The following is a 25,427-nucleotide window of genomic DNA, read 5'->3' as shown; positions in this document are numbered from 1 at the left end:
TCTTAGACTTTATATTGGCTGGGCGCAGTGGCTCATGCCTGTAATCCCAGCACTTTGGGAGGCCAAAGCGGGTGGATCACCTGAGGTCAGGAGTTCGAAACCAACCTAACCAATAAGGTGAAACTCTGTCTCTACTAAAAATACAAAAATTAGCTGGGCATGGTGGCATGTACCTGTAGCCCCAGCTACTTAGGAGGCTGAGACAGGAGAATTGCTCAAACCCAGGAGGCGGAGGTTGCAGTGAGCTGAGATTGTGCCACTGTACTCCCGCCTGGGTGACAGAGTGAGACCGTGTCTCAAAAAAAAAAAAATTCTTAGACTTCATATTGCATAACTACATTTACAGAAACCCAAACAGTATTAATTTTGGCATTAGGAATGAACAAAGAAAACAATGACAACTACTATTATTTGCTCTTGTTCATGCATCTTTTCAGAGCCATTTGATTCTCTTTCATTATGGACCACAATAAATCAAAATATTTGAACTTTACAAGTATGACAGGAACTTGCTTTTTTTTTTTTTTTTTTTTTTTTTTTTTAAATATTTTGGGAACCTGGTCTCAGCCAGGGTTTTTGCAGGCTGAACACCTCTGATTCAGAACTCATATTGGTGGCAATAAGCTGTGTGCTGTGATAGAAGTGGTAAGAGCTGATCTCTCATAGCTCCTCATTTGTCTACTAGTGAGGGTGTTAAACCAGATGTTATAAATTTTTTCCTATTCTAAAATCTCTTCTTTACCCAGAGAACATAGGTTGATTGCTTTGAGAGTGAATTTTCACTAGAAGTAGAATTTGGCATTATTAACATCCTTTGAAAGAAGTAATACTGAAATGTAAATATAGGCCAGGCATGGTGGCTCACGCCTGTAATCTCAGCATTTTGGGAGGCTGAGGTGGGCGGATCACCTGAGGTTGGCAGTTCGAGACCAACCTGACCAACATGGAGAAACCCCGTCTCTACTAAAAATACAAAAATTAGCCGGGTGTAGTGGCGCATACCTGTAATCCCAGCTACTCGGGAGGCTGAGGCAGGAGAATCGCTTGAACCCAGGAGGCAGAGGTTGCCATGAGCCGAGATTGCGCCATTGCACTCTAGCCTGGGCAACAAGAGTGAAACTCCATCTCAAAAAAGAAAAAAGGAAATATAAATATGACTGTTTTTGAAGCTGATGGAGTTGAGTGGAGGAAGGAGTGTGCCTAATGTAGTCAGGCAATAACACAGAATACAGGCAGCATGAAGGATGGAGTTTTACAAGTGTGGGGGTGCGTTTTTGTGTATGTATGCTGTGCTTTAATACATTTAAAAGGAGGAATATTATGTGCATGTTAAAACAAGGCTTGGAAGGGTATTCATTAGAATGTTCATTGCACCTCTGTGGTAAGAGGTTATGAATGCCTTTTATATTTTTCTTACAGTCTTTTGTGGTTTGAAAATGTCTGCAATGAACATTTTTAGTCATCAAAATGAGAAATGTGCAGTAACATCTACAGGGAGAAAAAGGGAGACTCACAGAGCTTCTTACAAAGTCCCCTGGAATGCTTTACCCCAAAGAGAAACACCCTGGCTTCAGAGGGGTAATGGACAGGTTTGGATGTTTGATGGAACTGATGATCTTTTGCAGGAGATATAAGAGAGGGTGTTCAAGTTTGATCATTGAGAAAGAAATGGGGATGAAGCAGCATAAGAATTATGAGTGGTGTCTGCTGGGGATGGTGAACGGTTCTCCCTGCAAGAGTGGTCAGAACAGCTCATGGCTATTCTCTGAAGTTACAGCCTGATTCTGGCCGGAAGCTTTTGGCAGCTTTTTAGGAAACTTGCAGATTTTGAAGGTGTATTTAGTGAGACCAGGTGGTACAGCTGCTATGGCTACGTTGACAGGTGGCAGTGAGTAAACTCCTCAGGCAAAATCAAAGATGGGTGTGGTTTCTGTTTTTTGAGCAATGTGAGGCTCCTTGGATTTTCTGGGGGTTGCTGGTGTCTTTGATGACACATGGTGTCTAAGAACAAAAATTTTACCTTTGACCAATGCTGGTTAACATCCTTATCACTTCGTCACTGAGTTAGTACCCTGTGCTAACTGAGTTAACAGTCTTGTTGAGAATCACTCCCATATGAATTCACATCTGAGTGTTAGTTCCTTTCCCCCAATCATCTGGCCCTCTAGGTTTTTTCTAAAAACAAACAATGCCCAAGTTATTTAGCGATTGTTTTGTTTCATATCACTCCTTAATGCTGAAAATTGGTTGAATTGATGTAAATAATTACTGATTTAGGTTTAAAAAAAGTTAATGCCAGATACACACACAGACTCCATACTGTATAAGATCCTCCCAACACCGCCCTGGAATTTAACGTGGCATGAGTGGGTGGTGGTGGTGGTGCTACAAATCATCCCTCTGTAGCATCTTACAGTTCTCCAAGCAGTAGTCAACCTCTGATGTCTTATTTGGGCTTTTGAGGCACACATCTTTAACAGAATGGATTTGGCCACCTTCAGACATGCCCTGTTTATTTTGATAAGATGAACCTGAAAATAAAAATGAAATTTTAAATGTAACTGTTCTCATTCTCCCCACTCTCTAGATTGTACCACCTACTTGAATCCAGTGGGGAAGCATGTGATTGCTGACGCCCAGAATATCACCATCAGCCAATATGCTTGCCATGACCAAGTGGCAGTCACCATTCTTTGGTCCCCAGGGGCCCTTGGTGAGTGGTCAAAACTCGAGTGTATGGTGGTAACCTGGGTGCATAGGGCCCAGTGCAAAGGTCCCACGTGATGGTCTCCAGGAACCAGGCAGGTCTGGATGTGAGTGAGGCTTACGTTGGATTGGGCACAGATACACTTTGTACTTTGTTGCATATATTTGCTGGGCGTACACATGGCTTGAGACTGTGCCCTATGGTCTTTTGTTTCTTCTACTGTTATTGTTATTCACACGCGCTTGAAAAGTAATATTGTGTGAGTAATAAATGGCACTGACGTCTTGGCCTCTGTCTCAGCCCTAGTCAGGGGTGGGAGGGCAGCAGTGCCAAGAAAACCCATGGCCCATCCAGGGGCATAATGGCCATCCAGCATTAGCAGTTTCTGTGAACACAGAGACATGCCAGCTCAGCATTGGCACATATTGTGATTTTTCAGGAAAATCCCAGTGTTCATGAAAAACAACGAAATCAATGAATTTTTAAATGTTGGCAACAAATTTAATTTCTTTTTTTTTTCAGAGACGGAGTTTCGCTCTTTCACCTAGGCTGGAGTTCAACGGCGCGATCTTGGTTCACTGCAACTTCCGTTTCCCGGTTTCAAGCAATTCTCCTGCCTCAGCCACCCAAGTAGCTGGGATTATAGGTGCCCGCCACCACACCCAGCTAATTTTTGTATTTTTAGTAGAGATGGGGTTTTACCATGTTGGCCAGGCTGGTCTCAAACTCCTGACCTCATGATCCGCCCACCCCGGCCTCCCAAAGTGCTGGGATTACAGGCGTAAGCCACCGTGCCCAGCTTGAATTTTTATTTAAACTGTGTGAGACAAAAAAACAAAATGGAAAAGAACAACAAAAAACAGACCAAGCATGGTGACTCACACCTGTAATCTCATCACTTTGGGAGGCCGAGACGGTAGCATCATTTGAGGCCAGGAGTTCGAGACTAGCCTGGGCAACAAAGTGAAACCCCCATTTCTACTGGAAGATTAAAAATTTATCTGGGCATGGTGGCACAAGTGTGTAGTCTTAGCTACTTGGAAGGCTGAGGCAAGAAGACCACTTGAGCCCAGGGTTTGATGCTACAGTTAGCTATCATTGTCGTGCCACTGCGCTCCAGCCTGAGCTACAGAAAGAGACCTGGTCTCTTTATAAAACAAAACAGGTTGGGTGTGGTGTCTCATGCCTGTAATTCCAGCACTTAGGGAGGCGGAGGCAGATGGATCACCTGAGGTCAGGAGTTTGAGACCAGCCTGACCAACATGGTGAAACCCCGTCTCCTCTAAAAATACAAAATCAGCTGGGCGTAGTGTCACATGCCTGTAATCCCAGCTACTTGGGGGGCTGAGGCAGGAGAATTGCTTGAACCCACAAGGCAGAGGTTGCAGTGAGCCGAGATTGCACCATTGTGCTCCAGCCTGGGCAACAAGAGTGAAACTCTGTCTCAAAAATAAATAAATAAATAAAAAACAAAAGAAAAAACTAAAAGAAAAAAGCAAACCGGTATTATATGGCTAGATTCGGGTTGGGGCTAAATCTGCTTGTCCTCTTGAATGAATTGAAGATACATAGGAAAGAACGGGTTAGCCAAGTGTGAGATGTAGGAAGGGGACCATTTGTTCAGATGGGCCTGGGTTTGAACCTCCAGAATTGATCTTTCACATGAGGCATTGAACCTCACTGAGCCCCAGCTTCCCCATCTGTAGAAGGGAGATGAGAACTGCCTCATGGTTAGAGACACACATGGTACATTTTCAGAGAGTTCTCAAAGAATAGTGGCTGCTATTACCATGATCAGAACCTGGTTCTTGGGACTGCCGCTTTGACACTGCTACCTGATCTTACAAGTTTGTGAAAACCTGGCCAAGGGAGAAGTAAAATAAAGTCTGAATTTCTTAATCTGAACAGGAAAAATCTCAGAAGAACCAGATTGCAGGAGAGGGAGGATTAAGCAGACCCATGGGCCGAACCACTTCTCCACATCAGTACTTCTGGGTTTTAACCCACTGGGGTTTCCAAAAATAATATTATCTTAACATTTAAAGATTAAAAACATTTTCTGTAGATAAAAAGGAAGTAGTCATTCCATGTAAGGCTTAAATGGTTAAGGAGTTGGACTGATGAATTGCAGGCCCCCTCGTTAGAATGAAAGTAAGAGATGTGAGCTGGTGGCAGGAAAACTGACATGGACCAGTGGGGGCAGAAGTCTGTGCTTTTCCTGGATGCTGATTTATGGGTGGGGGTGGCTGGAGAGTTTCTGTTAGGTTCTATCAAGGACACTTCTTGGAAGGTAGAAAAGCATGTGAGTTAAGAGCACTGGCTGAGAGCCAGACACTTCCTGGGTTCAAATCTCACCTCTGCCATTTTATTCCTATGTGACCCTGGGCAAGCCAGTTAGCTACTATAAACCTGTTTCCTCATCTGTAAAATGGGGATAATAACACCTTCCTCCTATGGTTGTTGGGAGGATTTGATGAGTTTAAATGATGGAAGAGAGAGCAAATAAGTTCTTTCTTGGGAAGCTCCTCTATAAAATTGCTAATCATTACATAACTACAAGGTGTTAATAGTACTGTAATGTGTCACAGTGATAAAGGAATTACGTTCACTGCCTCTTCCCTCAGCCTTGGAACCTTGGCATAGTGGTTTTTAGGCCAATATTTTAAAAATAAGAACAAGAACCACCCTTTGCCACCCTAACTGATGAATTTTTTTTTTTTTTTTTTCTTCGAGATGGAGTCTTGCTCTGTCACCCAGGTTGGAGTGCTGTGGCGCGATCTTGGCTCACTGCAAGCTCTGGGTTCATGCCATTCTCCTGCCTCAGCCTCCTGAGTAGCTGGGACTACAGGTGCCCACCACTGTGCCTGGCTAATTTTTTTTTTTGTATTTTTAGTAGAGACAGGGTTTCACTGTGGTCTCGATCTCCTGACCTCGTGATCCGCCCGCCTTGGCCTCCCAAAGTACTGGGATTACAGGCGTGAGCCACTGCGCCTGGCCCCAGCTGATGAATTTTTATGTAATTGTGAGATGTATGGCTGTTAATAGTATTAATCACCTGGATTTTGCTAAATAGTCATTCTGGTAATGTTGTGTAAATTAAATCTTAGTATTAATACTGAAGATTTGTTTTACAAAGTTTTTTTGGATCTCAAAAGGCAAGTCCTGTGAGATCTAAAATAGTCGTTGATCTAATGACCTTGTCGTCACCTTATCTGAATCTCTGGTGGTTGCTCAGCTGGCTTTCACCCCCACAGGAAGCTTTGTAATTGAGATACAACATGGCAGAGTCCATACCTGTGCACAGTAATGCTCTGAAACCCTAAAGTGTGAAGCTCTAATTGTTGCTCCTGCTCCTCTGCCCTACTCACCAAGAAATATGTATTCTTCATCAAATAATTATAGGATTGGAGAACCTATTTGAAAAAGATTTTCCTGACCTTTGTCATCAATAAATTTCCCACTTGGTTAATTGCATCCTGTGTAATTACTTTTGTCCTGGGAGGGGAAGGGTTGAAAATGTTCAGAAAGAATGTGAAATCGATATCTCGCCATTGCGGCAGGCTTTGGGGCTCTCCAGCTGCAGTTGGACCACTTCAGTCTCCGTGGGATACACAGCCCTGGTGCTGGCGCTTGTGGCCATCAGAGCTTAATCCTTTTGAAAGCATCTAGTCGGACGTGCAGTGGGGGGAGCTCAGGTGGCAGGAGGCTGGGCTGGTGCCTTTCAGCGGCGCTGTGGGTGTCTCGGGGCCTCGGAGGCTGTATGAAGAGCACACACTGGGCAACCCTTGGGTGTCTGCCTTTCAGGCATGATTAGAGCAAGAACCGCTTTGTAAATCACACAGGCATTCCCCTAAGCTATTTAATCTCAAGCCTCAGAACCCCTTGGGTGCAGACACAATTTGTTGGGAATTTTGTATGTTGCTCAGTGAGATGTGCCAAAAAATATAGAGCTAAAACTTAAAGTGGAAACATGATTTGGAGGGATTCCCTAGTCAACACTGGGAATTATCATCAGTCGAATGTATTCTGTGTAATGACCTAGAAATCATATATTCCACTTCAGACTTTTTATGACCAATTGTAACTGGAGTCTAAATATTTGAATCCTAATGCCATAGAGGCAATGAGTATTTATGAAATAGCTGGCTGGATTAGGGATTAATTAGTAATGGTGGGATGGAGAAAATCACCTGGTCTTTACCAGAGGAATGCAGGGGGTATGTTTTTTCCATTCTATAGACTCAGATACCCTGGCCAGAGTTAGGATTCCTTTAACTCTGGTGTGTAGGTAGAGAAGATGGTAATCTTGGAGGAAGAAGAGTGTATTCAGAAGTAATTAGGTTTACTATTAATACAAGCATTCTGCTTTGCTTAGGCATCGAATTCCTGAAAGGATTTCGGGTAATACTGGAGGAGCTGAAGTCAGAGGGAAGACAGTGCCAACAACTGATTCTAAAGGATCCGAAGCAGCTCAACAGTAGCTTCAAAAGAACTGTAAGTCATGCTGGGGAATGTGCTCCTGAAGACATGCCATTGTTCCAGGGTCCTGAATAGCGTATTCAAAGTCTGAAATTGGAGAAGGAGGGGCTATGGGGTCCACCCCACCCGCCAAGGTGGGCAAGAATGGTACAGCAGCACCTTGAGCCTGCTCCACGCTCCCAGGGAAACTTCAGCACCTCCCTGTGTAAACACGTCTCTCGGGTTACTGCTGGAGCAGCGATCCTGGAAGGTGTCTTTGTGCCCCAAAGAGTGTATGTGGGCTCACCCTGCCCCCCAACTCTGAGGTTCAGTATTAACAAGCCATGGGTTCTTTGCCAAAAAACAGACTGCATTGTCCATCTTCATGGTTAAGTGATCCAAACCTCAAGTTGGTCCAGAAACTAGACCTGACTTCCTGCCTCCCTGGAACATGTCCTGCAGATCTGGAGTTGTGTCTGGGTGGCAGTTGGGGTAGGAGCGAAGACCTTATGTAGGTGGAGGGGTGGGTAATTTCTCCATGATGTCACTGTGTTTTTGTTCCCTTTTAGGGAATGGAATCTCAACCTTTCCTGAATATGAAATTTGAAACGGATTATTTCGTAAAGGTTGTCCCTTTTCCTTCCATTAAAAACGAAAGCAATTACCACCCTTTCTTCTTCAGAACCCGAGGTGAGTATGGCCTTTCCTGCCTGGTTCCCATGAGAAGACTTTTCTCCTGCTTTTGATGATTTTTCTATAGAAATGTGTTCAAGAACATGCCAAGGGCCAGGCGCGGTGGCTCACACCTGTAATCCCAGCACTTTGGGAGGCCGAGGCAGGCGGATCACAAGGTCAGGAGTTCGAGACCAGCCTGGCCAACATGGTGAAACCCTGTCTCTACTAAAAATACAAAAATTAGCCAGGTATGGTGGCGGGCACCTGTAATCCTAGCTACTCGGGAGGCTGAGGCAGGAGCATTGCTTGAACCCGGGAGGCAGAGGTTTCAGTGGGCCAAGATTGGGCCACTGCACTCCAGCCTGAGTGACAGAGTGAGATTCTGTCTTGGGGGGAAACAAACAAACAAACAAAAAACATGCCAAATACTAGTATGAAGCAAGCATGGCAGGGAGAAAAGCATCCAGAAAAGTACTTTTTAGAATTAAGGTTAGGTACAGACACTGTTCATCTAACCAGATATACCCACTCCTGGCTTGTTGTAGAACAGACCTGACAGTTGATATTTTTGAGGATGTTGTGACCATCACTAAGACAGTCTGCATTACCTATGCTCTCAGCTATTTGGGAGGCTGAGGCAGGAGGACTGCTTGAGCCCATGAGTTTGAGGCCAGCCTAGGCAACATAGCAAGACCCCATTTCTAATTAAAAAAGACAGCCGGCCAGGCGCAGTGGCTCATGCCTGTAATCCCAACACTTTAGGAGGCCGAGGTGGGTGAATCACCTGAGGTCAGTAGTTCCAGACTAGCCTGAAAAATATGGTGAAACCCCGTCTTTACTAAAAATACAAAAATTAGCTGGGCGTCATGGTGTGCACCTGTAGTCCCGGCTACTCGAGAGGCTGAGACAGGAGAATTGCTTGAACCCGGGAGGTGGAGGTTGCATTGAGCTGAGATCAAGCCACTGCACTCCAGCCTGGGCGAAAGAGCAAAACTCCGTCTTTAAAAAAAAACAAAAAAAAAGCCAGACATGTATCAAAACGATTGGATTAAAGAAGAAAAATAGGCCTGGCTCAGTGGTTCATGCCTATAATCCTGAGGCAGGAGGATTGCTTGAGCCTAGGAGTTTGAGGCCAGCCTGGGCAACGTAGCAAGACCCCATTTCTAGTTAAAAAAGACAGCTGGCCTGGCACAGTGACTCACACCTGTAATCCCTGCACTTTGGGAGGCCGAGGCAGGCACATCACAAAGTCAGGAGTTCGAGACCAACCTGGTCAACGTGGTCCCCATCTCTCCTAAAAATACCAAAATTAGCCGGGTGTGGTGGCATGTGCCTGTAATCCCAGCTACTCAGGAGGCTGAGGCAGGAGAATCGCTTGAACCGGGGAGGCAGAGGTTGCAGTGAGCTGAGATCATGCTACTGCACTCCAGCCTGGGCCACAGAGCAAGACTCCATCTCAAAAAAAAAAAATAAATAAATAAAAAATAACCAGAAATAAAAAGCGTAAGTTGATTTTGTGGTAAAGGGTAGGAGCATGAAATGATTCCATTTTTCACCTGTTATCAGGAGGGAGGCCTGTCATTTTCAGGACTAGATTAAGAAAATTATTTTCTAGAAAGTTCTGTTTATTTAATGTCTATGTGCCAGGCCCTGTTCTAAATGCATTCCAAATGTTAACTCCAGATACCCTCTGTGACAACCCTACAAAGAATTTAATCGTACCATCCCCACTTATTAGATGTCGAATCCCACACAGAGAAGGTGAAGGGCTTGCCGGGAGTTGGATTTGAACCCCAGAAGTCTGACTCTGGAATCCATGCTCTGAACTCAACCACCCACTGTGCTGGGTCTGCTCACCTTTTGTTCTGTACAGGTTATCTCTTTAATCTTCCTGAGTTGCTGCTTTCAAACTTTGGTGACTGGTCACCCTGCAACAGGCAGCAGCTCCTTCTTGCCTTCCTGATCAGTCTTTGTCATTCAAGCCTTGGATGGTCAGTCCTGTCCAACATCCCCTCCTGTGAGGTCTGGTTGCAGCCCTCATCCATTGTGATGTTTCTGTTCACAACTCCAGCCTACATCAGTGTTTCCCTCTGCAGAATTCTTATTATGGTTGTTTTCTATGCAGCAAAATTATTTTAACAATTGGTCTCATAATTCTTAAAATGAAATTCCATAGGGCAAAGACCATGTGTATGTCACATAATCTCTGGATGACTTGCACATAATAACCAGATAGAAGATTCAAAGAATGTGTTTATGAAAGCCTCACCTAAATCAAAATTAGCATAATTTAAGATGAATTTTTCCCATTGGCATAGAATCAATATGTCTATTTGGGGGTAAGGTGGGTGCAGGGGGTATGTTCCTGGAATGCAAACATTTGTCACCATTTCAGTGCACTGTGGTCTTTGATGCTGCCTTTGGTTTTATTGGCATTATACGGAGACTCTCCCTGCGTTAGCAAGCAGCATGGCATAGTGGACTAGCTGTTTGGCCCCTCTCCTTGTGTTTTGATTGCGTTTAGATTCTGTTTCAAAGCTATTGGCTTTGGTACCTGGTTTTCAGTGCTGACACTACTACTTATATGCCTGCATGTCATTTCAGGAAACCATCAAGAGCATCTTAAATAGAATACTAGTGAAGGTTAAAATAATCCTGCAGCACTTACCAAGACCACTCCAAAGTTCTCTTGTGTCTAAACATCTCCACAGTGGGGTAGGGGCCGGCATCATTTCTGTTTACAGCTGAAACAGAGCCTCCATGTGACTGCGGCATGAACATAGCTCTGCTGCCCTTGGCCACCATCCTTGAAATTATGTAATGCCCAACAAGCTTTTAAAATCTGGGTGACTTTACACTGTTAACATTTATGTGGCATAAAGTGAACTGCATTAATATGTTTATATTGTACCATTTAAATGTTTGTAAGATACAACTGCACAGTAGTGAAAATCCTCATTGAATTGATATATTTTATACCTTTTCTAGCATTACCTGACACAGTATCTTTATATTTCATTGGGTTGTTGGGAGAGGAAAATGTCAAACTGTCCTAAAACTAAAAACATGTATCTTTATTCTCTTAATAGCCTGTGACCTGTTGTTACAGCCGGACAACTTGGCTTGTAAACCCTGTAAGTAACAGTGTTCTTATCTATCAAGTCTCAAAGTGTTGCCACTATGATGGTGTTGGGGTAGCCTCTGGTTGCTCACTCTGGGTCCTACCTCCTCCCAGTCTGGAAGCCTCGGAACCTGAACATCAGCCAGCATGGCTCGGACATGCAGGTGTCCTTCGACCACGCACCGCACAACTTCGGCTTCCGTTTCTTCTATCTTCACTACAAGCTCAAGCATGAAGGACCTTTCAAGCGAAAGACCTGTAAGCAGGTGAGCTGCTGGGTGTACATAAAGTAACACTGCGAGTTTCAAAGCGACTCCTGGGCCACTGGAATTTGGGTTGCTCAATGTGAGCATTAGGCTTTGTTGGCTCTCAGTGGTTGGTAGATACTTGGGAATGTAATCACTGGGCATGTCTCAGGGCCATCTTGCCACTGTCCTTCACTCCCTAGTTATCTGTATCCCAGCTGTCCTGGTTGTGATACAGCAGCCTGGTAACAGTATTGCCAAGGAATAAACAAGAAGTATTTCTCATTTGTCCATATATGTGTGTGTGTGTGTGTGTGTATATATACATATATATATTTATATATATATTTATATAATATTTATAAATATATATATATATATATATTTTTTTTTTTTTGAGATGAAGTCTTGCTCTGTCACCCAGGCTGGAGTGCAGTGGTGTGATCTCGGTTCACTGCAACCTCTGCCTCCTGGGTTCAAATGATTCTCCTGCCTCATCCTCTGGAGTAGCTGGGATTATAGGCACATGCTACCATGCCCAGCTAATTTTTTTATTTTTAGTAGAGACAGGGTTTCACCATGTTGCCCAGGCTGGTCTTAGACTCCTGACCTCAAGTGATCTACCCACCTTGGCCTCAAAAGTGCTGAGATTGCGGGCCCGAGCCACCACGCCTGGCCTGTCCTTTTATGTTTTAAACATTCATCATGTGCTCTCTGTGTGGCAGGCCCTGAGCTTTATGCTCCTTGAATCCATACCGCTCTATGAAACAGAGGCTACTGTCATCCCCATTTTACAGATGGGAAAGCTGAGGCTCAGGGAAGTCACCTGGCTTGCTCAAGGCCGCATAGCTAGTAAATGGAAAAACCAGATCTAGGAGCCAAGCCACTGATAACTCAGTGGGTACTGATTTTACAAACAGGCCAAGGTTAAATAGAAACTGAGTAACCCAGCCCTTAAACTGGGAGTGGTCAGAAGAGTGGAAACCGTTTCGGATGTTCACAGGACTGTCTGATCGCCCACTGTGGATACCAAGAAAGTTTTTGGTTGTGGTGGCAAAGCCCAGTACCTCCTTAGACATGCTCCTGTATATGTCAGGTTCTGTCATAGTTTGCTCTCCTTGCTGGCTCTCATCTCTATCAAGGTCTTTGACCTCCTGCCCATGTTAAAATTATGGCAAATAAAATATGTATAAACACAAACTGGTAATTTATTTCCTCACCCTTTTGTTAAGTAAAGGTTGTTCAAACTAGTTTCTTTGTCTTCAAATCAAATATTCCTGCTCAGGGTGCCACCAGCTAAGCATAGACTATGGCAAGGGTCCTGGGCTGTCCTGGGCCTTTTATCAAAGGGAAGTTCAGATAACATGTGGCAGATAAACACAGTTACTTTTTGATCTAATCACATTTTCTGAAAACTGTGGTTGAGACTGATGGACTGATGGCAAGTCTTCTTCAACTCTGGGCTAGAAGAGGTGTCCTGATGACCTTTGTCCAAAAAGTGAGTTTTTAAAGTGTTCTTTGGTCTGTTGCAGGAGCAAAATACAGAGACGACCAGCTGCCTCCTTCAAAATGTTTCTCCAGGGGATTATATAATTGAGGTATGCATAACACAAGATAGCCCTATTAATGCTATAGAATGAACCCAGTTCATATAGAATTCCAACTGTTTACAACACTAAAATTTCAAGCCATTGAAGGTGTGCACAGTTATATTTTTATATGGTTCTTAACATGCTTTTAGAAAAAGTTTGTATATAATTGATCTTTGATCTCTTCATTAAATATTTCAAATAAATATTTTTATGTAATCATATGGTCCATATATAACCATGGTTTAAAATCTCTAGTATTCCTTAATACTACAAAGATATATTTTCAAGATTTTAGCTTAAAGTTTTTTTTAGTATGAAAATAGCAAAATAAGTTATGCCCATTACTTTTGCCTACACTTCTCTTAAGTTTCTGTTGCTATTCTTCTATGTAAGTATAAATGAATTCTAAACACCACTTCAAAGAACATGTAAATGTAATGTTTCGGGGAAACCCCATCTCTTGTAAAAATATAAAAATTAGCTGGGCGTGGTGGCGGGCGCCTGTAATCCCAGCTACTCGGGAGGCTGAGGCAGGAGAATCACTTGAAACTAGAAGGTGGAGGTTGCAGTGAGCTCAGATCGCGCCACTGCACTCCAGCCTGGGTGAAAGAGCGAAACTCCGTCTCAAAAAAAAAAAAAGTAATGTTTCATTTCCTTTTTAAGATTACCTTTCCTGTATCAAATTGGTACTACAAATAATAAGAGTATGAGGAAAATAGAAAAGGAAATTAACAATTTGTCCATAGTGCCACCATTCAAAGACAACCAACATGTCTTAACATTTTGGTAGAAACACCTAGTTCTTGCATTCCTTGGAATCAGTGTGTGGTTTTAGACTGACACACCTTCTTAAAGCATTAATGGAGGCCCAGTAAAATCAGTGGAAGGATGCCAGCTTAATTGAACATTATTAGAATGTGGGACTCACCAGCTGACTTCTTCAATTAATACACAGCCTTTTGATTAATAAAAGAAAACATGATGAAGCTTAGAGTTTCGAGTTGGTAAAGCAGAGATGAACCTGAGTACACATGATGCCTAGTCTCAGCCTGGCAGATGATTACAGGCTCCAGAAGCTCTCTTTTCCAAAACTCAGCCATTCTCCACTACTTGCTTCCCACCCCTTCCCGCACTGCCCACTGATGGAAAAAATGAATGAAATTACCATTTTTTTCCCACTTACCTGGTATATATCACTTAAAAAAAAATAATGCAGCATCCCCTGTTTTGCAGCTGATGGATGACACTAACACAACAAGAAAAGTGATGCATTATGCCTTAAAGCCAGGTAGGTGTTTTTTCGTTTGAAATTTCCGCCCTAGACTAATATAGACCAAGGTATTTGATATTCTGTCTACTTCATGATTTACAGAAACAAAACAAAATTCGGCTCCTCTCTCTTAAATGATGTTCCATCAAATCTGACTTTCCTTCCACTCTAATGTGGGTACCTGGGAGATTAAAGCCAATTTGGTGTGTATAGCTGGGACTAGATAAATAGTCAATTGTCCTCTGAAGAAAAGTGGTAGGAGGGGAGGTTTCCTTAGGCAAAATTCTCACTCAAAGGTATTTTATGTCCCAGCCTGACTCTTAACTGTTGAATTGTTCTTTGCAACTCTTTAAAAATGAACCTTTGAATCCTTTTATAATCACCAAACCACACTAGAGAAAGGTGGTTGCATGGTCCTAGAACCTGTTATGTGGCTTATGTTTAAAAAGAAAGAAAGTTGTTTCTCTTTGAACCTTTACACTGCTTAAGTTTAAAAACTTTCCCTTTGAAATTTCCCAGTGCACTCCCCGTGGGCTGGGCCCATCAGAGCTGTGGCTATCACAGTGCCACTGGTGGTCATATCAGCATTCGCGACGCTCTTCACTGTGATGTGCCGCAAGAAGCAACAAGGTATCTCTTCGTGTGCTGTGTCTCCCCACAACAAGGGGCAGACCAGGGGTTGCTGCCAACAGAAAGGGAGACTGGGAGTACCTGGGTCCTCCAGGATGGCTCCTGGGAAGCCTCATAGCTCCTATTCAGTTCCCAGAATTAAAATATTTGGCTTTTAACCTCAGGAGCCACTAAAAAAACAGGTATCATTATATATCTATTTCTTGAGACAGGGTCTCGCTCTGTTGCCCAGGCTAGAGTGCAGTGACACAGTCATAGCTCACTGCAGGCTCGACTTCCCAGGCTTAAGCCATCCTCCCACTTCAGCCCCCTGAGGTAGCTGGGGACTACAGGCATGCACCACCATGCCTGGCTAATTAAAAAAACATTTTTTTTTTGTAGTCATGGGGTCTCACTATGTTGCCTAGGTTGGTCTAACTCCTAAGCTCAAGCATTCCTCCTGCCTCAGCCTCCCAAAGTGCTGGGATTACAGGCATGAGCCACGGCCTCTGGCCCATAATTCTATTTTCAACCATAGGATAGTAAATTCAGGGACATAAAGGAAGCTTGAAATATAAGTAAGGATATAGGTAGGGCTTGCTCATTTACAAAAGTCACCATGAGACAACCTTCTGAGGTGTTGTAAATGATCCATAGCTTGGTCTAGGTGAGGGTTACACAGTTGTATACTTCCATAAAAATTCACTGAGATGTACACTTAAGATTTAGGTACTTTACTTTTGTAAATTATACCTCAATAAAAACTCTTTTAAGAAAATATCAGCTCTGCCCGTGCTTAATTGGTCTAATAGGTGCACTTGGCTGTAAGAGCCAGTTCTGGGCACTCTGCTAACTAGGGTGGCGCTCTGCTAACCAGGATGACCCCTGCAACATTTCTTAATTTATCCAAGGTCAGTTTCAGGTGAAGAACAATTTTTGACCATTCGCTGCTCCACTGCGGAAATCAACTGTCCCATTCCAAGTGATGACCTGAGGGGGCTGATGGAGTTGGGGACTGGGACTACTCTAGGTAGACGTGTCAATTGTTCTTTCTTGAAGATAGCACTGGGTTTCAATTCTTAGGGAATAGAACAAAGCATTGCTTGCAGGTATCAACCCTATCTTCTTTTCCAATTTAGAAAACATATATTCACATTTAGATGAAGAGAGCTCTGAGTCTTCCACATACACTGCAGCACTCCCGAGAGAGAGGCTCCGGCCGCGGCCAAAGGTCTTTCTCTGCTATTCCAGTAAAGATGGCCAGAATCACATGAATGTCGTCCAGTGTTTCGCCTACTTCCTCCAGGACTTCTGTGGCTGTGAGGTGCGGAATCTAAAGTTCCTTCTCCTACCCTGGCCAGGACACTTGCCCCGTACTCTCTCCCCACTGCCTTCTCCTCTCCTCTGGGCCTCCTGTGGTGACACTTGCCCTTGAGTAGTGCCGCAGCTTTCAAACTGGGGATAGTCTTGCATTCTTTCTTCAGTCTGTCTTACCCATCACCAGCACTAAATATTTCATAATACTTAGTTCTAATTCTGACAAACTTATGCTCTAGAGCTTTGAGTGGCACTCACCTGGCAGGAAGTTTTGTAAGCATTAAGAAGACCAGTAGCTTCCATGGAAACATGCAATTGGAGTTGAAGGGTGTCACTCATCCTAGTGAGCATGTTCAGGACAGAAGCCCCACTCGGAGGATCAAAGAGAGAGTGGCAAGTAAAGCAGTGAGTTCACACTGTTGTTTGGAGTTCTGCTGAGAAGGGGAATGAGGGATGAGGCTGCCATTAGAGGGGATCTTGAGGTCCAGGGAGAAGTGATAAACAAATGGCTCTGTGAAGCTGTTTGACCATTGACTGGTGGAATCATAGACGGGGAGAAACTGGTGATGCAGGAGAGGGCACTGGCCAGAGAGAACAGGGAGGTAGGAAGGGAGCACTCCCAGAAAGCAATATTGTGTCAAGTACTGAAATGATCTGCTCTGGTTTCTTAGCTGTTCTCTTGAGTTATTAATATGTTATTAATATCCTTTTCTATAATGTCAGAATGTACATTTTTAGAGTGAAGTCTGAAACTCTCATGGAAGGCATACCCTGTTTCTTGCAAATGCAAGAACTGTACAATAATTGTGTGATTGGAAGTTGTTTTTGCTTTGAAACTGCCCATTGGTATGTTTTTCAGAATCTCTCCATGTGGTGAGGCTGCCCCCTAGTGTCAGCATAACATACTACGCTAGCCTAGTTTCCCTCTGCATGGAAGCGGTGAGGTTGGTGGATCAGCACGTCCTGAAAATAACTGCACTCTAGCCAATGGCACAGTTTTCAGATACCACAGGCAACCAAGTTTGCTCTACTTCACAAGTATTTAGCCTCTGGGGAAAACGCTCTTCCAGTTATTAGTGTAATAGTTACTGTAGAAAATTTGGAACGAGAAAAGGATGATAAATAAAACATTGTCTGGTATCCCAACCTGATTAAAGAAAATCTGAGAAAGAGGAACTCACATTTCATGTGTGGTTTATTTCCTTCCAGTCTTTTTCCATATAGGTGAACTCACGCATAGTTTTGCCTTTGGGGCTGATTGAAATGATTTTTTTGCAGTCTCTTAATAATTTTTTACACTATTAGTAGTTATATATAAACTGCAATTTTAAATAGCTACATGACCCTCCATACTGATGTGCCGTAACTGAATTAGTACAAATATTAAACATCTCAGTGGTTCAATATTGTCCCATTTGTGATGATTTCCCAAGAAAGATGCCTGGAAATGGAATTGCTGGGTCAAAGATAGGAACATTTAAAAAATGCTTGGTGTATACTCCCACTGAGCTTTTAGCATGTGTAATGTTATCAAGAATTAAGGAAAGTAGAAGATAATTCAGGGTTATTTTCAGCAAGTGGATGGATGTTGGAGTTTTTTCCCCATTGGTAACATCTTAGAGCAGAAGAGGAGAACAAAGTCATTTCAGAATGCCCTTCCCTGTAAGATAGTGTGGCTGCTGTATTTGGTCATAGCCATTGGGAATTAATATCTGAACTACAGAAGGAAAGACATCAACACAATCGCCAAGAGATGTTTTCAGCAGAATTAGGTGAAAGTGGTCTGAGAAGGTGAAGTCCTCTGAGGGGCCACACATGTCTGATTTTCTCTGTTTTGTCAGCCACCCCCACAATCTCCCTACTAGACCCCCTTGGGGGTAAAGCCTTGCCAATGACCAGCCTTGTAGAGATGTAGCTTTGTAGACTTGTGTGAAGTCATGGAGGAAGGTGCTAGTCAGTCCTGAGTGAGTTATTCAGAATGACCATGTTAATGCAGTTCACTAACCTCCTCTCCAGCCATGGACAAACTAGTAAACAGCATGCGTACGCCTGAGGCTATGAGAGTGTCGAGATAGGTTCCTTTGTCAGTCACTGTCTGGATGTGAGTCACCTATAATTGGGGGTGACTGGCATCCAGGCCTGAGCCCCATCTCCCAGTTCACTTTGGAGCCACTCATCCACATCTTCCTCTCAGAGCCTGCCAGCCTTCTCTCCAGGATCTGCCCCTCCAATCCAGGTACCTCACTCACCAGATAACCAACCTCAGTTTCTCTGTCCTGTGCTCTTTACCACCTGTTTCTTCCTTGAGGATGCCCTATGTAGGGTGTGACTTCAGCAAGGTGCCAAAAGCGCTGTGCTTCTGTCCCCTCACTTGTAGGGCAGGAGTGGTAATGACGCCGTGTGATACGAAAATGGATGGATGGCAAGTTTTTGCAGAGGGACTAGCATATGACCATCACCCATGGAACTTTAGCTATTCCTTGGTATGGTGTAACCTGGAGCCTGCACATAGCTGTGCTCATAAGGGTTAAGGGGCAGATGAGATGGCCTCCTTCTGACATTTCCCTTCCTGTAACTCACTTCCCGAGCCTCTTCCAGAGCCTTCTGTATGGGTGACACGGTGCCTTGTTCTCTTTCCAGGTGGCTCTGGACCTGTGGGAAGACTTCAGCCTCTGTAGAGAAGGGCAGAGAGAATGGGTCATCCAGAAGATCCACGAATCCCAGTTCATCATTGTGGTTTGTTCCAAAGGTATGAAGTACTTTGTGGACAAGAAGAACTACAAACACAAAGGAGGTGGCCGAGGCTCGGGGAAAGGAGAACTCTTCCTGGTGGCGGTGTCAGCCATTGCCGAAAAGCTCCGCCAGGCCAAGCAGAGTTCGTCCGCGGCGCTCAGCAAGTTCATCGCCGTCTACTTTGATTATTCCTGCGAGGGAGACGTCCCCGGTGTCCTAGACCTGAGTACCAAGTATAAACTCATGGACAATCTTCCCCAGCTCTGTACCCACCTGCACTCCCGAGACCACGGCCTCCAGGAGCCGGGGCAGCACGCGCGACAGGGCAGCAGAAGGAACTACTTCCGGAGCAAGTCAGGCAGGTCCCTGTACGTCGCCATTTGCAACATGCACCAGTTTATCGACGAGGAGCCCGACTGGTTCGAAAAGCAGTTCGTTCCCTTCCATGCTCCTCCACTGCGCTACCGGGAGCCAGTCTTGGAGAAATTTGATTCGGGCTTGGTTTTAAATGATGTCATGTGCAAACCAGGGCCCGAGAGCGATTTCTGCCTAAAGGTAGAGGCGGCCGTTCTTGGGGCAACTGGACCAGCCGACTCCCAGCACGAGAGTCAGCACGGGGGCCTGGACCAAGACGCGGAGGCCCGGCCTGCCCTTGATGGTAGCGCCGCTCTGCAGCCCCTGCTGCACACGGTGAAAGCCGGCAGCCCCTCGGACATGCCGCGGGACTCAGGCATCTATGACTCGTCTGTGCCCTCATCTGAGCTGTCTCTGCCACTGATGGAAGGACTCTCGACAGACCAGACAGAAACATCTTCCCTGACGGAGAGCGTGTCCTCCTCTTCAGGCCTGGGTAAGGTGACTTTGGGGCCGGGTTCTAACAGCACACAGCCTTTGGCCATGCTTCTGAAATAGTCAAAGCGTTTTTCCAGCTTTGGTGCCAACTTATTGGGCAGTGAAACCTGATGAGAACACAGCTCGTTTGGTAGTCTTGATTTATACCAGGTGATGGGAATACTCACATGTTTGAGTTGCAGAAATACTAATGCTAAATTATGGTGAGTTGCCCAGACCCTGCAAGGGGTGTTGTGCCACATATAGTATATGCACCGTATCACTTTTCTAAACTTCAAAAACATCAGACATGAAAACACATTGGGCCCGGAGGGTCTTGGATAACAGTTTGTGGATGCGTGTCTTTTTTAGACCTATAGTGTTCACCGCCCCCCATTGTCTTTACAGCTACATTCATTGAGTCTGGGATTCATGGGTACAGTATTATTTCTATCTTAGCTCAGCACAGGGTCCCAGGTATGAGGGCTGTCTAGGAAGGCCTACTTCCCCAGGGAGCATCAGCTAGATGCCATCTCAGGCTGTGCCTTACTATGTCTGTAACTAGTTGGGGTCATGCATACAAACCCTTGACTTTTTTTTTTTTTTGAGATGGGGTCTCACCCTGTTGCCCAGTCTGCAATGGCACGATCTCAGCTCACTGCAACCTCTGCCTCCCAGGTTCAAGCAATTCTTCTGCCCAGCCTCCCAAGTAGCTGGGATTTCAGGTACACCACCATGCCCAGCTAATTTTTTGTATCTTTAGTAGAGATGGGGTTTCACCATGTTGGCCAGGCTGGTCTCGAACTCCTGACCTCAAGTGATCCCTCAACCTCGGCCTTCCAAAGTGCTGGGATTACAGGCGTGAGCCACTGCGCTCAGCCCAAACCCTTTACTTTTACGAAATATCTCTTCCTTCCTCAGCTAAGGGAACTAGAACCTGTTAGGAGGACTAGCCCCATCTTGAGCTGGTTGGGATTCTTACCTCATTAATACAGAGCCATAGTCCAAACCCAGATCCAGCCATATTCTGGCATGAGCACCCGCCCAGCCCAGTGAAATGCGATGATAGTGTGACTCTGTACTCTCTTCTCTACTTAGGTGAAGAGGAACCTCCTGCCCTTCCTTCCAAGCTCCTCTCTTCTGGAGCGTGCAAAGCAGATCTTGGTTGCCGCAGCTACACTGATGAACTCCACGCAGTCGCCCCTTTGTAACAAAATGAAAGAGTCTAAGCATTGCCACTTTAGCTGCTGCCTCCCTCTGATTCCCCAGCTTATCTCCCTGGTTGCATGGCCCACTTGGAGCTGAGGTCTCATACAAGGATATTTGGAGTGAAATGCTGGCCAGTTCTCCCTTGCTCCAACCCTTCACCAGATATCTTGGCAAACTCTCCAATTTTCTAAAATGATATGGAGCTCTGAAAGGCATGTCCATAAGGTCTGACAACAGCTTGCCATATTTGGTTAGTCCTTGGATCAGAGCCTGTTGTGGGAGGTAGGGAAGAAATATGTAAAGAAAAAAAAGGAAGATACCTTCACTGGTCATTTAGACTTCACTGAGCTCTGCAAACTTTGCCTGTTTGCTATTGGCTACCTTGATTTGAAATGTTTTGTGAAAAAAGGCACTTTTAGCATAATAGCCACAGAAATCAAGTGCCAGTCTATCTGGAATCCATGTTGTATTGCAGATAATGTTCTCATTTATTTTTGATGTAGAATTTACATTGCCATGGGTGTTAAATATAAGCTTTGAGTCAAAAGTCAAGAAAGTGACTGAATATACGGTCACCTTTTATGAAATGAGTCTCTGTGTTACTGGGAAGCATGACTGATTGAGGTGAAGCTCACAGGGCCAGGCTGACCTTCTTGACCATTCCATCTGAGATAGGTTGGTCAATGTGCAGAAGGCCCCAGGACCTCAGCACACACAGCCTCCTCTTGGTCTGAGTAGACATCATGTGGAGGCCAGATCTGCCTGCTGTTTCCATGGGTTACATTTACTGTGCTGTATCTCAGATGTTGGTATCTGGAAGTTTATTCTTAAGAGACTGCTACCCAGCTGGTCTGTATTATTGGAAGTTGCAGTTCGTGCTTTGGTTGGCCTTCTGGTCTAAAGCTGTGTCCTGAATATTAGGGATCAGAATTCACTGAAATACAGCAGTGTGTGGAGGTGATGGCCAGTTAATCTGCTGAACTGGTTTTGACTAATGACAAACCTCTTTTTAAGAAGGTAGAATGGAGGGGATAGTCACAAAAGTAAATGTTCCATTTTTATGAATGACTTTGTTCTACAGAGTTCTGTTTCTAAAGAAAAAACAATTGTTCACATTCCATCTGATGATTAGCACGTGTGTAATGAATGCTGTCTTGGTCTTCCCTGTGGAAACCCTTCTCCCCGTGCCTTTGAGCAGGTGTGGACATCTCTCACTGCCTTTCACACGGGTGCTGTTAGATTTTGGCACCCCGTTTTCTCAGCATTCAGCCCAGGGACTGTGGTTTTAAGTCTGTCGTCAGATAAGACCAGCATGAAGGGGTATGTTGAGAAATATCCTGAGGCAGAGTGGGAGGTGGGATGGGGCAGGACTTTCCCTTCTAAGCACATGCATGGCAGGTGGGGAAAGGGGGACTTGCACCCCTGCTGGAAAGAAAAGGTTTGTGTATATTTCTGATGCAAATGTCATACTCACTGCTCTGTAAAGGCAGCTGGCAGCTTTTTGGGAGAAGAACGTGCTAGTCTGTTCTCTGGCATCAAGTTTCCTGCAGCTGCTCCAAGGGAGAGACAGGGAGCTGCAAGACTGTCTCCCCATAAAAACAGGCAACTCAGAGAAGAGTCATTCCATGTTGTTCTTATGGAATCTGGAATGAGTGCAGAGCTCCTACCACACATGACTGTCCCGCCATTTCATCCTAGGCATACATTCTGTGAAGGAGATTGGTTAGTCCAAACTTGCTAACATATGAAAATTCACTTGGAACATTATGAGAGATTTCTTATTGAGGTCAAGAGATGTTTCCTGTCCCAGAGGAACCATTAGGAGTCGCTTTTAGGATATTCAGCTTTGCTCATGAAATAAGGCATCTCTGGGAAAGTGGCCCCAGGCAGAGAATGGAGGATTGGGAGGAGAAGCATTAACTGGGCTCCAATGGTGTGTGGGCAGAGAGCTAGCCACGTGAACTCACTCCTTATGGAAATGGAAGGGAAAAAGAGAGTGCTAGTCGAAAAATCAGGGGATGTTTTAGTTTGGATTTAGGGTTTTGATACTTATGTTGAAATACTAATGTTTCTGATCAACAAAATCAAACTCTTAATATACCAAGTAATGAAACGACAGTGTGATTGCCTCAGAATAAATTGAGAAGTCCAACTTCCTAGTTTTGTTTCATTAGTTTCACTTTTTCTACTCTCCCCATTGTGCTAGAAATGGGAATCCTTGCCCTGCAGATTAAGGCAAAACATCTGTTTTAAGCAAAGCTGCATTTTTTGACTCAGAAATTGTCCCAGATGGTGGATATAAGATGAAATTCAGAAAAACGTTCTGCCAAGTCACAGGCTTTTAGATATTGTGGAAACAAGAAATGGAAAAAGGGATGATCTCCATGAGAGGCCTTGATCCTGAGAGTAAAAGGCTTTTGTGGGTAGGTTAGACAGTGTCCTTTAGAAAAGAGATCAGGGGTAAGTCCAGGGTTCCAGGAAAACCAAGAAGCCTGCAGGTAGCTGAAGGTAGAGTGCTAGTTGTTCATCTTAACTTACCAATGCACTATAGAAAGGACTTAGCATCTGATGTCGTCAGCTTTGCCAGGAGAGTGATCAAGGAGGTTAAAGCTCAGGTAAAGGTGTGCCTTCTCAGAGACTGGTTACAAGCAGCAGAGACCACCTCAGCAGAGACCACCTCAACAGACTCAGCCCAGCCATACAGGGTGCAGAAGCTCCTCCAGAGGGCTGTCTTGGGCCTTTGAGGCAATCGATCTCCAGAAAGAATCAGAAGTCATTCCAGTCCAGGCCCAGGTATTCAAATGGTGACCCAGCCAGATAATAGTATCTTGAGCCAAAAATGAGATCAGGCCATAAAGTTAGAAGACAGAGTTTTTGATTGGCATGTTAGGAATAACTGAAGACAGTCTCAGATCAGAAGTTCAATAAAATGTCTTTAGCAGTGGTGACATCATTGGAATCAGTGTGTAGTAAGTCATGGATATTTAAGTTCGTATTTGTTTGTCAGCGTTCAGTCTTATAACTTCATAGCCACGAGTATCTTTTTTAAAATACCAACTGTTAGTCTCAGGTCTCCTGACTTAAGTGCAAATAAACAGGAGACTATCCTTCAAAAAATGTGGGGTTACATGATTTTCAGAGCCTTTTTTTCAGAGTTGAGCATCTTTTCTTTTAAAAGAAATAAAGGGCGAGAGGACCAATTTTATTCCTGGAGGAAAAATGACACACCCTCCTCCCAAAAGAAAACACTCTGGCCCCCCAACTTCAACACTAATTTGGCTCCCTGAAGAATAGAGAAAAAATTCTTTCTGTCTTTATTGAAGAGAAGTGGACAATGCCAATGTGAAGGTTACTAGTCTTTTATTTTCTGTTGGTGAAGACTACTACTGCTCTTATTTAGCAGATCTTATACCTTCAGTGGTCACCAGTATAGCATGTGAGGTATAAGGAAAACAGCGGTGTGATGATAAATGGTAATTAATATACTTTGTCTGTGTCAGAGAGCAATAGGGAATGGTGGGGACTGAGGCAAAACTGAAGTGCCCCTGTTCTACCCACAGGGGGCAATTTTCCAGTCGACTGTGGCCATGAAGTATTTCCTGATCTTCCCATTTTTCTTTTTTTTTTTTGAGACAGAGTCTCGCTCTGTCGCCCGGGCTGGAGTGCAGTGGCCGGATCTCAGCTCACTGCAAGCTCCGCCTCCCGGGTTCACGCCATTCTCCTGCCTCAGCCTCCCGAGTAGCTGGGACTACAGGCGCCCACCACCGCGCCCGGCTAATTTTTTGTATTTTTTAGTAGAGACGGGGTTTCACCGTGTTAACCAGGATGGTCTCGATCTCCTGACCTCGTGATCCGCCCGTCTCGACCTCCCAAAGTGCTGGGATTACAGGCTTGAGCCACCGCGCCCGGCCAATCTTCCCATTTTTCAAGAAAAGCTGACAGTCTGGATTTTCATATGAAAAATTCTGATTTTAAAAAATATTGACAACTAAGTTAAAATTCAAGTGAATTTAGACCCAGCAGAAGACATGGATAGACCTGATTTGGTCCACTGAATACCAGTTTGTTAACCTCTGCTTTATAAGATTTGAAGGAAAGGCATTCATGGTAATTACAGATGGTGTCACCAGAAAATGCTCTTGCTAAATGCAGCCAGTAGTTGGATTGCTTCTTTCTCCAGCCTCTCCCGCAAAGAAATTTGATGTGATTCTGAATGTACTGGACATGTCTTGATTGCATCTTTGCATTTCATGGTGTCTTAAAAGAAAGGCAAGCCAGTTGTTAATTTCAAAATCAGATTTATGCTCTCTCAATTTAAAAAATGCCGGGAACAATTTCATTTAAACTTCACAACCTAAAGGGCTTTGTTTATAGTTTTAGCTCTTGGCATAATAATTTTTTTTAGATGGTGTGCAGTTCTGAGCATAGGCCAAGACATGATTAGGAAAGCAGGCAATTTTAGAAAGTAAGGCAAGGAACCTCCTAGCATCCATTAGAGCCAGGTATTTGCATTATCTTCCATTTTGAGTGATCTGTGAATTGACTCTGTTTTGGAGGTGTGAAACAGTATACAGAGAAAAGCTTTTCCTGATATTGAGATACCAGTTAGGAGTCCAAATGGAGTGTTGGGTCATCCTTGCCATATCACCTCCTTTCCAGG

The 25,427-nt window shown here is 44.3% G+C and overlaps 2 protein-coding genes across 3 annotated transcripts in view; one reads left to right on the top strand and one right to left on the bottom strand.

Annotated features, from left to right (window-relative positions):
* The window catches only part of IL17RD (interleukin 17 receptor D), a 78,418-nt gene extending 54,034 nt beyond the window's left edge, over nucleotides 1-24,384 (top strand). For both annotated transcript variants that reach the window (XM_050781155.1, XM_050781154.1), the window contains exons 3-13: nucleotides 2,588-2,713; nucleotides 7,083-7,201; nucleotides 7,735-7,855; nucleotides 10,930-10,974; nucleotides 11,076-11,227; nucleotides 12,739-12,804; nucleotides 14,032-14,086; nucleotides 14,588-14,698; nucleotides 15,817-16,001; nucleotides 18,635-19,577; nucleotides 20,657-24,384. In XM_050781155.1, coding sequence (XP_050637112.1) covers nucleotides 7,738-7,855; nucleotides 10,930-10,974; nucleotides 11,076-11,227; nucleotides 12,739-12,804; nucleotides 14,032-14,086; nucleotides 14,588-14,698; nucleotides 15,817-16,001; nucleotides 18,635-19,577; nucleotides 20,657-20,769 — 1,788 coding nt within the window. In that variant the 5' untranslated portion in view covers nucleotides 2,588-2,713; nucleotides 7,083-7,201; nucleotides 7,735-7,737 and the 3' untranslated portion in view covers nucleotides 20,770-24,384. The remainder of the gene's footprint in view (nucleotides 1-2,587; nucleotides 2,714-7,082; nucleotides 7,202-7,734; nucleotides 7,856-10,929; nucleotides 10,975-11,075; nucleotides 11,228-12,738; nucleotides 12,805-14,031; nucleotides 14,087-14,587; nucleotides 14,699-15,816; nucleotides 16,002-18,634; nucleotides 19,578-20,656) is intronic.
* PDE12 (phosphodiesterase 12) overlaps nucleotides 1-25,427 on the bottom strand; it is a 508,182-nt gene that overhangs the window by 440,730 nt on the left and 42,025 nt on the right. The window lies entirely within an intron of this gene.

Source organism: Macaca thibetana, chromosome 2 (genome assembly GCF_024542745.1).
Source record: "Macaca thibetana thibetana isolate TM-01 chromosome 2, ASM2454274v1, whole genome shotgun sequence".
Classification (NCBI taxonomy): domain Eukaryota; kingdom Metazoa; phylum Chordata; class Mammalia; order Primates; family Cercopithecidae; genus Macaca; species Macaca thibetana.
Note: the sequence above shows the minus strand (reverse complement) of the source record. Positions and strands in the feature narration are given on the sequence as shown.